This window comes from Aquarana catesbeiana, linkage group LG03, assembly GCF_042186555.1.
Source record: "Aquarana catesbeiana isolate 2022-GZ linkage group LG03, ASM4218655v1, whole genome shotgun sequence".
In the NCBI taxonomy this organism is placed as follows: domain Eukaryota; kingdom Metazoa; phylum Chordata; class Amphibia; order Anura; family Ranidae; genus Aquarana; species Aquarana catesbeiana.
Genome location: NC_133326.1, coordinates 537,450,874 through 537,467,211, shown reverse-complemented (window position 1 = coordinate 537,467,211; position 16,338 = coordinate 537,450,874). Strand labels below are relative to the sequence as shown.

The following is a 16,338-nucleotide window of genomic DNA, read 5'->3' as shown; positions in this document are numbered from 1 at the left end:
CTGTGCATAGAGTGCAGAGTTCAGGTGTGTGCTGCCTATAGAGTGCAGAGTTCAGGTGTGTGCTGCCTATAGAATGCAGAGTTCAGGTGTGCGCTGTGCATAGAGAGCAGAGTTCCTATAGAGTGCAGAGTTCAGGTGTGTGCTGCTTATAGAGTGCAGGTGTGCGCTGTGCATAGAGAGCAGAGTTCCTATAGAGTGCAGAGTTCAGGTGTGTGCTGCTTATAGAGTGCAGAGTTCAGGTGTGCGCTGCTTATAGAGTTCAGGGGTGTGTTGCCTGTAGAGTGCAGAGTGCAGGTGTGCGCTGCCTGTAGAGTGCAGAGTTCAGGTGTGCGCTGCCTGTAGAGTGCAGAGTTCAGGTGTGCTCTGCCTGTAGAGTGCAGAGTTCAGGTGTGCTCTGCCTATAGAGTGCAGAATTCTGGTGTGCGCTGCCCATAGAATGCAGAATTCTGGTGTACGCTGCCTATAGAGTGCAGAATTCTGGTGTGCGCTGCCTATAGAGTGCAGAGTTTAGGTGTGCGCTGCCTAGAGTGTGCAGAGTTCAGGTGTGTGCTGCCTATAGAGAGCAGAGTTCAGGTAAAAGGGGGAGGAGGGGGGAGATAGATGGGGGAGAAATGGGGGGCATGTGGGGGAGAAGATGGGGGAGAAAGGGGGGAGACAGATGGGGGAAAGGGGGGGTGAGGCAGATTGGGGAGAAGATGGGAGACAGATGGGGGAGGAGGGTGGAAACAGATGGGGGGAGACAGATGGGGGGGAGACAGATGGGGAGAGACAGATGGGGGAAGATAAATGGGGAGAGACAGATGGGGGAGGGGGGGAAGACAGATGGGGAGGGGGGGAGACAGATGGGGAGAAGGGAGAGAAAGGGAGACAGTTATGGGGAGAAGGGGAGACAGATGGGGGAAAAGGGGAGACAGATGGGGGAGAAGGGAGACAGATGGGGGAGAAGGGAGACAGATGGGGGAGAAGGGAGACAGATAGGGGAGACAGATGGGGGAGGGGGAGGGGGGAGACAGATGGGGGAGGGGGGATGTGGAGAGTTCAGTGAAATACTCACTCATCATAGGCTGGTCTCTGCAGGCTCAGGCATCATTCATGCAGCCACGATCTAGCTGAAGCTGCTGTAGTTCCAATCTCACACACATCCCTTTCTCAGGCACACAGCACTGGCTGCACACACGGGGATTGCGATGTGGGCGGGTAGACAAAGAGATAGGAGCAGGAGGAGCAGAATAAACCCTCTCTTCTCTTTCGTTCATGGAGCGGAGGCGGCAGGGGGAGTGTGCTGGCTGAAAGCTGATATTGACGATGTGCAACCCTGCCTGGGCAGCATCCGCGAGAGAGTGGAATTACCTGAGGGGCACAACTGAAATCTGGGGGTGCCTAGCCCACCCCAGCACCCCCTAGATCCGGCCATGTTCCATAGGAGAGTTCAGGCTGCAGGGAGGACACAGGCTTCACAAGGTGCTGCTGCTGCCGGCAGTGTGCTAGCCACGGCTAGCGTGGCTGTGCACAACCCCAGCCCAATCTTCTGCTAGCGCTGGCATGGGACAGGGAACGTAGAGGGTTCAGTGCAGGCAGCCACCGGGAGAGGAGCGCTGTCATTTGTTGACACAGAAACCTTGCTTCTGTGTTTACAGATGACAGGAGAATGCGGCAGTACCTGAGGTAGTTTCGGCTGAAAAAAAAGCCAGGCACCACCACACAGAGCGATATGCGTGCGTGGAGATTAGGGTATGCCTGGGCACACCCGGCACACGCCGCGCGCACGCCTATGTCTCTGCATAATGCAGGACCTCACGCTGCTGGGAGAAGACCAAGGAAGAAGTTAACAAAGAGTCACATGCCCACCCAGATGATATCAGAAAAGGGTAAATATAAAAGAGTTTTTTGCTCACCTTTTATTGTCGCCTTTTTCTGAGGCTCTAGCTTTTCCTTCTCTTTAAATGTCAGTAAGTCAGCAGATTTCTGTACCTCTGGCCTTTTCATATGCCTTGGCAGGAAGCAGAAAGGAATGGCTGACAGCAGATTGATCATCCCTGCAACCAGGAATCCCAACCACCAGGCACCCACCCAGCGTGTGTCCTGTGGGGAGATGGTGACCTCATCTGCAAATAGAACATTGACTAATAGATGTGTTTGTATTATTATTAATGTAATTGCACTTTAAGACTGGCATTTTATTTCCGCGAACTATTTCTGAATAGGAGCTACGCACGTAATACTTTTATTAACATTGTAGCACCCTCCTAGGTACAGTAGGTGCTAAAAGAGTATAGTTTTTGGTCTTTCTGCTTACCAGGAAGATGGTCAGGTAGAACTTAATGTGATCTCTGCCTACCAGGGAGCAGGATCTATTGGTTAGGTCTGCTCATTGTACCCAGGTGCAGCTCAGCTTGTTCTGACTGTCCCCCACTGGTCCAATAGGGAGGCATATTGGATAGTGGGGGTGGACCTGGCAAGTGGGTGCACAGGCTTTGTTACAGCCCTGGCAATTGGCAGAGGGAAAGTGCTGCATTGCAGTGTGGGATACTATATATAAGGCCAGAGTAAATGTGCTCAGAGTGAGTTGAGCTGGTGAACAGAGCCCAGGAGGGAGAGGGGTGGCTGCCCACTCCTCTGTGGAGGCGGTTGTATGGCCCTTGGTGGTCGACCCAGGGGCCTGGAGAGAAAGAAGCTGAACCCAGAGGTCCTACAGAGCTGACTGGAAGGTAGACACCAGAACGGATCTGATTCGGCCTACTGCGAGTACAGATCTGTGTCTTTGGAGCCTGTTGAGTAAGGGCTGCCCCCTTCAGCTAGAAGAGTCAGTGGAGGGGTGTCAGTAAAGGGGATGCTAGAGAGTGTCCTGAAGATAATTTAGTGCATCAAGTGAGCTGCTAGTGAGAGTAAGACAACTTAACCCTTCCATACATGTGGCTGTATGGTTTAAGCAGTTTGTCTGCTTTCACAGATAATCCGGAGAGGCCAATTCAGAGTTGTCCTCTTCTATTGTGAATAATTCAAGTTGGAGTATCCCACTCATCCTTTCTCCCATCCAAGTTCCAAATAACATACAAAAACCCAAATACCCTGGACTGGTCTTTAAGTAACAAGCAAATGGGAGTAAGGGTGGATTAAGTGAGAGCTCCTAAGCAACCAAGCGAGAACCCCTAACAACATAGTAGGTAATTCTCAGCAACCAAGCGGGAACCCCTAGCAACATGATGGGTATTGCTCAGCAACCAAGCAGGAGCCGTTTGCAACATAGAGGGAAATCCTCTGCAACCAAGCAATGTAGCGGGAGCCCTCTGCACTCAAGTAGGAACCTTCTGCACCCAAGTGGCAACCATTGGCAACCAGCTGCAGGTAACCAGGGAGAGACCTATGAAGTCAACATTCAGCAAGCCCTACAGGGACAGTGTTACAACATTAATTCATGTATGTAAATAATAAATTAAATATACTTACCTGATACAAAAACACATTTGTTGAAAGTGATTTTTTTTTTCAATTCTGACCCCACTAAAGCTCTATACATAGGTGTGCACACAGGGGATGCCAGATGTGCCTGGACACACCCTAATCCCTTCCTGTGCATTAGCATTATCCAGGGGCAACACCAGGTGGGTGGTTGGGGGTGCTAGTGGCCAGTGTAAATGCCCCATTATATTAAAGGCCATATTCAATTCTAGGAACACGTTCCATCTGTATTTAGGATTAAACCCAATATGCTCCCAATCAACTGTTTCTCACCACCAGAGCCTTCCTCCTGTAACAGCAGGTGGTGTTCATATGTGTTTGAACTTTGGGATGCACCCCTCAATGCAGTAGGCTGCTCACACCTATGGTTCTATATAAGGTTTAAATTATATTACATTTGTTCTAAAGTAGAAATAAAAAATGTGTTACCATTCCGTGATTTTGGTGCTTTAAACTCACCCATATCAACAAAGCCAACATCAACATAGAGTTTGGCAAAGAAGGAACCCAATGTGAACCCGACTATCGGCCCAAGCAAACCCGCGACATGAAGAAAAGCTACAGGGTAGAAATGGAAAATTTGTAAACACTGTCTGCACCATAAGATAGAATATAACTATTAAAAAATCATAATAAGCAGGCAAATAAAAGAACAACACATACTTTACTTTTTTTTTTTTTTTTTTTTTACAACCTTGGAGGAGATTAAAAGGGATCTAAAATCTCCAATAGTTACTGCTATTTAAATGGTGCGCTGGCATCTTCTTTCCGGCTTCTTCTGGGCACTGGTCTTGTGCATGTGCCGGAGTGTGCAGTCATCCCAGTACACATGCACAATGCTGGAATGTAAACTAAGCTGCACTTGCGCAGCCCAGTGTACATTCTACAGAAGATAGGCAGGTAGGTTTATTGTGCGCATCTCTTCTACAATAAGACCCCTTTCACACAGAGGCATTTTTCAGGCGCTTTTGGACTAAAAATAGCGCCTGTAAAGCACCTGAAAAACACCTCCTCCTGCAGTTCCAGTGTGAAAGCCCGAGTGGCACACACTGGGGCGCTGTGCTGGCAAGACGTTAAAAAAAGTCCTGCAAGCAGCATCTTTGGGGCGGTGGAGGAGCGGTGTATACACCACTCCTCCACCGCTCCTGCCCATTGAAACGAATTGGTGCATTTAACCCTTAGCAGAATAAGGATTCACGAACAAACAATAAGAACGGGATTCTTTGAATCGTTGTGGTCGGGAGAAGTGTCCATGATCTCAGGCTTCCTGTGAGACAGAGGGCTGGAGATTATACACGCTGCTCCCGCCTACACATGCCCATAAGACTCCCCTAGTCATTGTTGTATTGGTTGTTATAAAAATTCATTTCTCCTGTGTTGACATTCATATCCTGTGTTGGTACATCCTGTGCTGTCATATCCTTATTTGGTCTTATCCTGTGAGGTCACATCCTGTGTAGGAGGCGATTGGCTGTTGGAGTCAGGGCTTCCTGTTTGTGTGTGAATAAAAGAACCAGTGAACTGCTCGGTAAGGGGTCGTGCTGAGATGAGGACGTAAGAATGTGGTAATGTCTGTTTACTGGGGAAAGGGGGAGACATGGGTTACTTAAGGATGCAATATACCAAAAGGCTGTATTAGCGCAAGAGTATAGGGGAATATCCACGACAGTTTTTTTTGGCGGGCCATGGTAAAAGTGAACAGAACCTCCTTCACAATCGGATAATTAGGCTGTGTGATGTGTTAGGTAGGTTCTGCTTTCCAAAATAACAATTTTTCAACTTTTGTTATAATGCTGGGATTTTTAGTGTATGTTTGTTATGTGTAAGTAATCGTATATTGTGTATGATTTGTCAGTATGAATTGGGATTATTTGCCTCTACTATAGGACCCATTTGGTGCGGCCTGGAATGTGTGTGTGGCTGACGATTGAATTTGTTTTAGGGCTGCCATGCGGCTTGGGGGAGGGGCAACCAGTATGGTTGATGGTCCTGGGTATCTGTTGACTCTCCAACTTTCAGAACAAAGTTATGTGTAATAAGTCTGTGATGTATATGAGAAATAGAAATGTATGAATTGTGATTATTATGTATGGGTTGTGTCGATTGTTTACCTGACTCAAGACACAGGTGGTTTGTATTGAAGTCGTTTTGAAAGCTTGGTTTGAAAATGGTTGCTGCATATTCAAGTAACCCATGTGGAGGAAGGGGGAAGGGCGGCCATGCATTGTTAGGACATGTCTTGCAGGATTCTAGACAATAGTATGGAGGAGTTCTTTTGTTTTGAGATGAAAAGATCAAGCATGCAAACAACATTGTCTTGGTCCTGTGTATCTGTTGACCTTCCAACTTTCAGAGCCAAGTATTGAACTTTGTTTGACAAAAGAATGTATGTTTGAGCCATGTTATTTTGTGGCGTTGTTGTTTCATTGGATAGCATGTGTTCCTATGGGCCCTGGTTGATGTAGCCTAAAGTGTGTGTCTATGGTTAAGTGTGCATTCTCAATTGTGTAGTCAGTCCTTGTGGAGAAAGATTTCGGTTTTCTAGTGAAGAAATCTTGGTTTTGGCGGGATTACATACTTTTCAGTGGAACTGTTCCTAAAATGTTTGTAAGTGTTCATGTGGTGTCTCAGGTGTGTGGCTTTATGGAGAAAGATTCTAGTGAAGAAGTCTGATTTTGGCGGGATCAACAATTGCATTTCATGTGTTGATGTTTTAATATGATCCTTTTGTAGCCGGCCATTTTGCCGTCTACCATGCGGCCCAGCTCTTATTCTCACCATGCGGCCATTTGCGTCACCTACTATTTTGTGTCCGCTGTGTTTGGTTGAAATTGCTATTTTGGTTTGTGGAGGTGCAGTTTAAGGCACTGTTTCCTTTTAAGTGGATTCAATCTTTTCTGTTTTTGTACTTTTTACGAAGTCTCTACTTTGCACTGAAGTTACTAGCTTTAACTGAGTTTTTGTACTTTTAGCGGTGTGTGCTATTTTTATTTTTAAATGTTTGGGAGTTTTTCAGAGAGCAATTCATGCCCCCGCCCACCTATTGTTTTGGGTTTTTAGAACTGAGGTTTGTATTGTAAAGCCTGCAGTTTTTAATGTCTTGATAGACATAATATGAAGCTATTCAAGGCTTCCCCCCCTCTTCCCCTTCAGGTGTGCAACAGGAAGTTGGTGGGAGGAGCTTGGGGTCTTTTGACTTGTGTTTGGAAGGCCAAAATCATTTTGATTTTTAAATGTATTTAAGGTTTATACTGTAATACAGTTTTGGGTAGAGAGCAAACAGGAGGCATTCATGTTATTGTTGTAATATCTAGGTACAGAGAGAAGCCACATTGTTCTGTAGAGAAAGCAGTGTACGGCCGTACAGCGCAATGCGCTTATGTATGCATACACTGAGGGGTAGATCCTAATTCGGGGGGGTGATCTATGGTTGTTGACGAATCATTTGGCATAGTTAATAGTTGGTTGTTAAAAGAGTGGTACTCTGTAGTTCTGTGCCAAAAGTGTTGGGACAACAAGCCATAGAGTTGACGCCTCGGTTAGGGTTTCTAGTTGGGGGACTGGACCAGATATAGTGGTTGAAGTCCGTCGATCCACCGTAAAAGAAGGCACCGGGCGGTGCTCTCCTAAATGAGTGCAATTGTTTCCCAGGACGCAGGGGTGAGACGATAAGCCGATTCGAATCGCCATGGGTAATGGCAGTCCGTGCAAGAGAAGGAATGCGAGTCTTCCCACAGTCAGACGGTTGCACAGTACGTGAAGTCTAGTTTTGGGGAAAAGGCTATTAAACCCTTTAAAGATTGGCATATATGGTCAGAGGGTACGGTAAGGTGTATTCCTTTGGAAGGTACTTTTGATGTCTGTAGGTACGAGACCCCAGAATAAAAAGACCTTGGAAGTAGATCGGCTGTGGCTTCAGAAATCTGTAATGATGAGTGAGTTGATGGATGTGTAGTACACGTTTGTGTGTTTAAAAATTCTAATGCCTGTTTTTGGACTTTGTGTGGCTGGTCCATGCAAAGATGTCGAGTTGCTCTCATGTTTTTCCCATTGTATTTTTTTCTATCGCTAAAAGAGTGAAGGTAGCATTCCATCTATTTGTTTTGTTTTTTCATTTTTGTTTTGGGAGCTATGAAATATCTCCCCCACATTTGTATCTAAATGTTTGTTTAAATGTTTTTCTCATGTTTGTATGTGGTAACAAGAATATGTTTGAACCTAACGCGACAGCCCTCTAACGTGTCGCGGGTGTTGTATTTTAGTAAGTACGTGAAAGTAAGGGTTATAGAGGTTTTAGTTATTGTGGGTCTTGAGGAATGTCAGTGACAATTTACCAATGTACACGAATGTTGTATTGTTCACCATTCTTTGCAGGTTAAATATGAAGGATAGAGTAATAACTTTTGTTTATAAATATCTTTTCAGGTTCAAGGAGTTTCTGAAAGTGTATGTACATAGAAAGCAGGTGTATAAGAAGGTAAACGTATCATAGGCTATTTCACTGTTTTCATTGTTTTTTCTGCACCATTCTAAACCCTGCGTATCTTCCTCCAGTTTGTAATGAGGAGGAAAAGGGGGGGATGATAGTGGTGAGAATGACAAATTTTCAAACCAATAATACTAACCGCTCTAATTCTAGCCAAGTTTGTGACCTAGTAGGAACGACAGGTTCCACGACTTTCTTCCTTTGATGGAATTTGAATCAGCAGTCTGGTGAAGGACGCTCCCATAAGAACCTTTTTGTCAGTGGTTCCAGGTATTACACCCCAGATAGTAAGATGCAGTGACCACAGTCATTTATTTCCCACATGTCTGGGTTATCGCCATATGAGGTTTGTTCGGAGGTCAACCAAAACCAGAGTTGTACTTTCCTCAGCAGTTGTCACCTACATTCTCAGCTGATGGGGTGGGTGCAGTCACTGTAACATGGACTTCAAAAGGTCCACCACAGGGTTCAGGAGTCCCTCCTGGACCCTGACACAATAACCAGTTCACATTCTTTCTAACCAGGTGACTGGGTCGTTGTAAAGAAGCTTGTGGGACGAGACCAGGCCAGCCACTGCAAGAAGCTGCTCAACTACACCAAAGGATGAGGAGTATCTTTGATTATTAATATTTGTAAAGTGCATTTTCCAACTAGCTAAGAAATCGAACAGGACACATGGTTGGGTCTACTCTGAGTCTCCAACGAGCTTTAGTGCCCCAGCGATGACAATGGTACATGATATCTAGGATGTTCATATTGGTATGAGAAGTTTTGACAAACTAGTAAAATCCAAACAGACACTTGTCAATAGAATTTAACGATACATTTCTAGAGGGTAAAATTAGTTATAATTTTAACAATGGCTCTGGTTCTTGCCAGCTTTGGTATCACGATAACTAGGTAGCCCACAAGTGTGTTTCAACTTTAGTCTGCTATTAATGTGGATCTACAGCTTATAAGGTAATTCCCCTAATGCAAGAGGTTCATGTGTGCTGGTGAAACTCGTCCAAGCGTCTTATGTCGTGGCCGATCGTGAGGATCTGATGGCGTGAGAGAAGGTAAGAATGACAGGGACAGCTGGAAGGGAATTGCTCACCAACATCGACCAGGTCTGGGCATGGTTTCCTGCTTGTACACGGTGGGGGCTTGAGCTTATGAAAGGATTTCTCATCCATTGAGGATGGAATGTTTCATGTAACTGTTGAAGCTACAAGGAAGTCCAAGGTGGGTTTCTGTGAATTCATACGAAAAAATTGTTATACCTGGATCGGGGATACTAGTGACAAAGTTCAGTCCCATATGGATAATGTTTAGATCCCTGCAAGGCAAAGCCAGAGCTATAGCTAGTGAAGGTTGAAGCCCTTTTAAGGGTCCGGGAATCTTTGGGTTTTTTTTTTTATTTTGCAGCGGATCATAGTTGAAGGAAGTATATATAATCGGTATTTTTGTCTAATCCTTCTATATGCCGTGATGAGGTGCCACTGTTGCCTGATTGGACGAGTTAACAGAGCCTGAGCAGATGACGACGCCCTGAAGCCCAACCCAAGTACAGGACACAGAGGATCCCAGACCGACCGGCCTTCATGTCCTACTCTAGGTCATTCCTCCTGAAGAACAGAGTCTACATGTCAGGCCGTGTTTTCCTTTTTATGGACTCATATGGACTGTAAGGACTGATTCATTTCCAGGTGTAAGAAGAAGATCAAGACTTCCGGCCGGATGTGATCTCGGCAGCAAGCCTCCCTCCACAGCTCCGTCTCTCCTGTATGAAATCCGCGACAGTGGTGTGTTCATAGCAGCTTGCCGAGCTTACCACTAGATAGAGGAGAGAACGCTGAATCTAGCGATGCCATCCTCTACCGCAAAGAAGTCTGCTAAGGCACTGTCGGATCAGAGACAGTCTCGCTCCATAAAGGAAACGGCGCCTAGCCCCGCCCCCGCCATCTTGTCTTCTCCGCCGAAGGAACAGCGCGCCAAATCGGCTGCTGGTAAGATGGCACAGGCTAAAGACACAGGGGGAGAAGCATCAGAGAATGCACTGGCAAAATCAGTGGACATAGAAGCGATCACCAGGCCAATACTGGAGGCGATAGGTGCTAGCAAAGCAGAACTCATGGGGCGCATAGATCACCTCTCCTCTGAATGTAACTTAATAAGACATGACCTGGATAAGTTCAGAGGCAGGATGACCACAGTGGAGACACGTGTCTCTGAGATAGAAGATACCTCTCATGATCATGGTGCTCAAATAGCTGAGCTGAGAGACCAAGTTAGGTCACTGCAAAACAAAGCCATTGACGCAGAAGATCGCCAGAGGAGAAACAACATCCGCGTGGTGGGACTTCCAGAGGGAGCCGAAGGAGACAAACCTGCCCAATTTGCGGAACGTCTTTTCAAGCAGCTTCTGTCCCTGCAGGATATGCCTCCTACCTACGTAGTCGAGCGAGCTCACAGAGTTCCAGCAGGCCGCAGACCCCCGGGAGCATACCCTAGACCTTTTTTGGTTCGCTTCTTGAATTACCGAGATCGTGACATGATTCTGTCCCAAGCCAGGAAACTACAAGAGCTCCGACATGAAAATGAAAGAGTGATGCTGTTCCCAGATTTCTCAGCAGCGACACAACAGAAGCGACGATCGTTTACTGAGGTTCGTAGACGCCTGAGAGAGAAGGAAGTCAAATACAGCATGATGTATCCCAGCAAGCTCAGAATACAACATAAAGGGTCGGTGAAATTTTTTGAACACCCAGAGGAAGCCTATGAATGGATGGACAAAGAACTCTAAAGTCCTATGAACGACATGCTGGCAGGCAGTGAAGAGGAAATGCCTTACGGTAGATTTTGTTTTTGTTTTTTCTTGCTTTTTGGCTGCTTGTTTTTTTGTTTTTTGTTTTTTTTGAGGGGAAATTTTCCTCCTTCCTTGAAGGGGCAAGAGAATCCCAGTTTTCATTGTATAAGAGCCCTGCAGCACAGGTACAATACATGAGGAAAGTCTCAATATCCAGGATACAACTCTGGTGGTATGACCGACACCCTCTCCTCATACAACGCAGACCGTGGCAATGGCTGATGAGGGTTTTTGTGTTATCACGGGGGTCACAATCCTGTTTTTTTTTTTTTTTTCTTTTGGTTTTTTATGCTCTTCTTGATTTATTTATGATTTTTCTCTTCTCTATCTACATATTACCTGAGAATTTCACTTACTCAGTGTCTTTATGCAATACCATAAGCATATCCACTTCTTCTGGCAGGAGTTAGTGGAGGGGACATGGACTACAAAAGGAACTGCCGAACTTTCGATTACTGCGGCGGGAATTCACCGCAATTTTTTTGTTGCTATTGTTTTGTTCAGGGATCAAGCTATATACCGGTATGGTTTGGTTGGTTGCTGGTATAAAAGCAAGGGTGGGATGTTCTAGGGCCACAGCTCGACTTAGGGGTTATTATTGTAAGTTTGTTTTCCTCACAGATATGCTGGATATTGCAATTGGGGCTAGTCCCCCTTGGCGGACGTTGCTCTGGCTAACAATTGACGGTAAAAGTTGTAATGGTGGATGATATTAGGATTGTGTCTTGGAATGTTCGGGGCCTTAACCACAAACTTAAGAGGGCCTCAGTATTCCAATACCTCAAACAGATCCGGCCACATATCATGCTTCTACAGGAAACACACCTGGATGGCAGTAGAATACTTTCACTACGTAAACCATGGGTTCAAAAAGCCCTACATTCAACGTACTCCACATTTGCTAGAGGTGTTTCTATTCTAATTTCCAAATCTCTACCGTGCACGATCCATCATGTGTTTACTGATCCAGAGGGCAGATATGTGGCGATAGTTATAGAAATCTGTCACAAAACTATCATACTAGTGAACGTATATATGCCTCCGCCCTTTCGGGTCAAGCTGCTATATGACCTCTTGACGAAACTGGCGCCATATGCTCACCTCCCTGTGGCTGTGTTGGGGGATTTCAATGCCATTCTGGATGCAGTGTTGGACGCCTCCAACCCGGCTAGGGGGGGTTCGGCTGACTTAAATGGCTGGAGGACTGTGGCGGAGCTTACGGAGCTGTGGCGATGGAAGCACCCAGATGATAAATGTTTTTCACATGTGTCAACGGCTCATAGGTCTTCTGCAAGGATAGATTTAGCATTTGGAAATAATCTATTACTACCTTATATAAAAGATATAGTATATATGGCTGGTGGTCTGACGGATCACAACCCTCTTGCAGTTACCCTATCATTCACTGCGGAAGCAAAGGGAAGATGCTGGCGTCTCGCCCCTGGATGGATACAGGACGAGCAGGTTTCCGTCCAGGTGACGGAGGCCATCCAGTCCTATTGGTCATCCAATGTCGACACAGCAAATCCTCACATTGTATGGGATGCTTTTAAGGCAGTGACAAGGGGGGAATACATATCTGCTATAAAAACAGCACGAAAGCAGGATAGGGAAGAAACGGAGTTCCTTCAACAGAGGGAAAGGGAATGTGCCAGGGCCCATGCGGAGTCTTCCACGAGGGCCTCGTATGACGCCTTATTGGAGGCGAGACGCTCCTTATCCATACACTTTACGAGCCAAGCCCGTGCCGACATGACAAAGAGGAACCACACAGTCTTTGCGGAGGGGGATAAGAACGGGAAACTGTTAGCAATGTTGGTTGCTGATTATCACCCGCTGACCAACATCCCAGTCATAAAAGACCAGAGGGGAAACTTGCTTAACGAACCAGAACGTATCATGCAGGAATTTATTAAGTTCTATTCTTCCCTATACTCACCTATTCCTTCCTATGACCCAACTGAATTGGACTCCCTTTTAGGTGACCTAACACTACCAAAATTATCAGAGACCGACATGGACAATTTAGAGGCTAAAATTACAGTGAAAGAAATTCAGAAAGCAATTTTCACTTTCCCTCAGAACAAGGCCCCTGGGCCAGATGGGTTCCCAATTGATTTTTATAAGGCTAATGTGGAAGTCCTGGCCCCTAGACTTAATTTACTTTTAGAATACTGCCACAAACATGATGCCTTGCCGGACTCTATGTTAGAGGCTTACATGGTTCTTCTACTAAAACCAGGGAAAGACCCAAAGGAATGCGCATCGTACCGGCCGATAGCTCTGTTAAATACAGACTTAAAAATCTTAACAAAGATTTTGGCCATTAGACTGGCGGAAGTACTCCCCTCTATTATTAACATAGATCAAACAGGGTTTATGCCGGGGAAGTCAACAGACACTAACCTAAGGAGACTGTTCACTCACTTACAAATACAGTCAGGGGCTTCCAACACTAGAGTAGTGGTCTCTATTGATTTTGAAAAGGCCTTCGACTCTGTAGATTGGTCATTCATGTTTAAGGTCTTAGAGTTTATGGGTTTCGGCCCAAGTTTTAGGAAATGGGTGGCCATGCTTTATAGACGTCCGAGAGTGGCGATCCGACTGGGGTCGTCCACCTCGGACTTCTTTGAAGTGGGTAGGGGAACCAGGCAAGGTTGCCCGCTATCCCCTTTCCTGTTCGCCCTTGCCCTGGAGCCACTGGCGGTAGCACTTAGATCCTCTCCAAAAATAAGATCCATACGAGTGGGTGCAATAGAAGAGACTCTGGCACTATACGCAGATGATTTGTTATTATTTCTTGATGATCCGGGGGATTCCTTGAGAGCGGCACTAGAAATCATAAATCATTTTTGCAACCTTCTCGGGTCTAAAAGTAAATTGGGGAAAATCGTCCATCCTACCAATAGATTCAGGGGCCAAGGAAAGAGCAGATCCCCACCTACCACTACAATGGGTCACATCCCTTAAATACCTGGGGGTACAGATCACTCCAAACGTTCAAGACTATATGCTACTTAATTTACTGCCCCTGATAACGGTATTGAAGCAAAAAGTACAAACTTGGACAAAACTTCCGTTATCCTTAATAGGTCGCATCAGTTTATTAAAAATGAAATTTCTCCCGGTTATACTATATTTCTTGAGACATGCACCTGTCTGGATACCACGGTCATTTTTCCGGAAGCTAGACAGTATTGTCTCATCTTTCATTTGGGCTCCTAAAGCTCCCAGAATAGGACTCAAAGTACTGCAAGAACCGGGGGAGCAAGGGGGATTGGCACTGCCTGATTGGCATAAGTACTACATAGCGGGGCAGATGGTGTTCGCACACAGGTGGTTGGTAACAGAAGATGGAGATGTGGCTACAGTCTTGGAGGCGGCTCACCTGGGGTCCTATGACAGTCTGTGTTTTGCTTTGTTTAGGGGTACCAGGTCAGAATTGCCCCTAACGTTAACAATGAAAGCCACTATTAAGGCCTGGGAGACAGCAGTAAAACTGGCGTGCCCTAGTTATGGGGGGGTGTCACCTTCAACCCCCATTTGGATGAACCCGACTTTACCCCAATTTTACAACTTGCCAGATCCTATGATCTGGGCTAGTAGAGGAATCAAGACATTAAAAGACATAACAACCTTTGGTGAAATACTGACCTTTTCCCAACTGCAGTCGAGGCACGATCTCCCCAACTCATACTTGTTTCGTTTTTTACAAGTTAGACACGCTTTTCAGGCGCAGTTTGGGGAGAGGAGGGTGGAATCTCTGCCCTCGTCTCTTGAAACGTTGCTAGCGGATGAGAACCTGACCAAACCCCTTTCAAACACATATAAAGAATTATTCAAGGTAACCCCACTGGCAATTACCAGATGCAGGGAAAAGTGGGAGGTGGAGGTCCCAGATATACAGGGTGAGGACTGGGATGATCTATGGACTCAACCATTCAAACATCTGGTGTCTGCAAGGGACAGGTTAATTCAGTTCAAGTTTTTGCACAGAAGCTATTACACACCAGCTAGATTAAAAAAGATTTTTCCCACAGCCTCGGCAGAGTGCTGGAGATGCTCTCACTCACCTGCAGATGCTAACCACATCTTCTGGCAATGCCCCCAGATTCAAAGATTTTGGACTGATATCACAACCTGCATAGCTGAATTAATATCAGTACCGATCCCATTGACAGTCAGGGTTTGTATGCTTGGACTGGTAGATGAGGTAGTACCCACACGGGCCATGCGCACAATGCTAAATGTTCTGCTTTTTTATGGTAGAAAGGCTATTTTGTTGGCATGGAAAAGACCAGAGGCACCGAGTATCTCCTCCTGGAAAAGCCAAGTGAACTCCATGCTACCCTACTATAAAGCAACATATGAGTCCAGGGGGTGTATGAAAAAATTTGATAGGGTATGGCAATCGTGGTTTAATTCCAACAACACGGTGGGGTAGTGGATGAGAGTACTGAATAAATATGGAAGCACTAGACATAATATGTCCCCTGGTGGAAATACGCAATACGAGGGTTTTGACTAGGGGAACGTCTGCTGAAATTATTACTGGTATACGTATAAAAATGTATGCACAAATCCTTGATCTAGATGAGGTGGAAAACTGAAGATCCGTTTTTATGTTGAGCTGTGGTTCGGGGGGGGGGGGGGAGGGGGAGTTGGGGGAAGGGATTGAGATATGTTTTAGCTAGTAGGCCTCTGTTAGATAGGGCTATGGTCATGTTGACCAAGTATGGATAGTGTCCTAATGACACGTCCAAACGTTGTATGTATATGTCTTTTAAAAAAGAAATAAACAGAATTTTTCAAAAAAAAAAAAAGAAGAAGATCAAGACTTATCGAGGGACACATGGGAGCATATGACAAGAGGAGGGACTGTTGTGGAAATTTTATGAAGATGTATTTTAATATATATTGTCATAAGTGTCTCCCAGTGTTAGCACTCCCGCAACCCGCTCTAAAGTGCTGACTGGGGCAGACTGAAGCTGGTTGAGATTCGTTTGGTAGTGGAAAGCTCCTTGGGGATGTAGGAAAGTGTTTGTGGAGTGGGGACATGTCCACCAGCAAAGGACCCCTGTGCGATGCACATAACGATCATCTGGGGGGGATGTGTTCGCTCTGCAAGACATTATCGATTTAGCGGATGTGCGCTCGTGTCACCCCTGTGTGCCTGATCAACATATTTGTGGTGCCATGAGCATACACCTGCAGATAATCTCTCGTCCACAAAGACAGTAGTATAGTCCAGGTATGCTTGTTCTCTGAACAATGCAGAATAAGGATTCACGAACAAACAATAAGAACGGGATTCTTTAAATCATTGTGGTCGGGAGAAGTGTTCATGATCTCAGGCTTCCTGTGATACAGAGACAGGGGGCTGGAGATTGTACATGCTGCCCCCGCCCAGACATGCCCATAAGACTCCCCTAGTCATTGTTGTATTGGTTGTTGTATAAATTCATTTCTCCTGTGTTGACATTCACATCCTGTGTTGTTACATCCTTATTTGGTCACATCCTGTGTAGGAGGCGATTGGCTGTTG

At 45.8% G+C, this 16,338-nt stretch overlaps 1 protein-coding gene across 2 annotated transcripts in view; it reads right to left on the bottom strand.

Annotated features, from left to right (window-relative positions):
* Window positions 1-16,338, bottom strand: part of LOC141132687 (solute carrier organic anion transporter family member 1C1-like) — a 243,090-nt gene that overhangs the window by 157,506 nt on the left and 69,246 nt on the right. Inside the window, exons 6-7 of one of the 2 annotated variants that reach the window (XM_073621402.1) lie at window positions 3,919-4,017; window positions 1,896-2,105 (exon numbers count right to left, since the gene is read on the bottom strand). The exons of the other annotated variant lie outside the window; for it this stretch is intronic. Of the exons in view, the coding sequence (XP_073477503.1) occupies window positions 1,896-2,105; window positions 3,919-4,017 (309 nt within the window). The remainder of the gene's footprint in view (window positions 1-1,895; window positions 2,106-3,918; window positions 4,018-16,338) is intronic. 2 annotated transcript variants of the gene reach the window in all.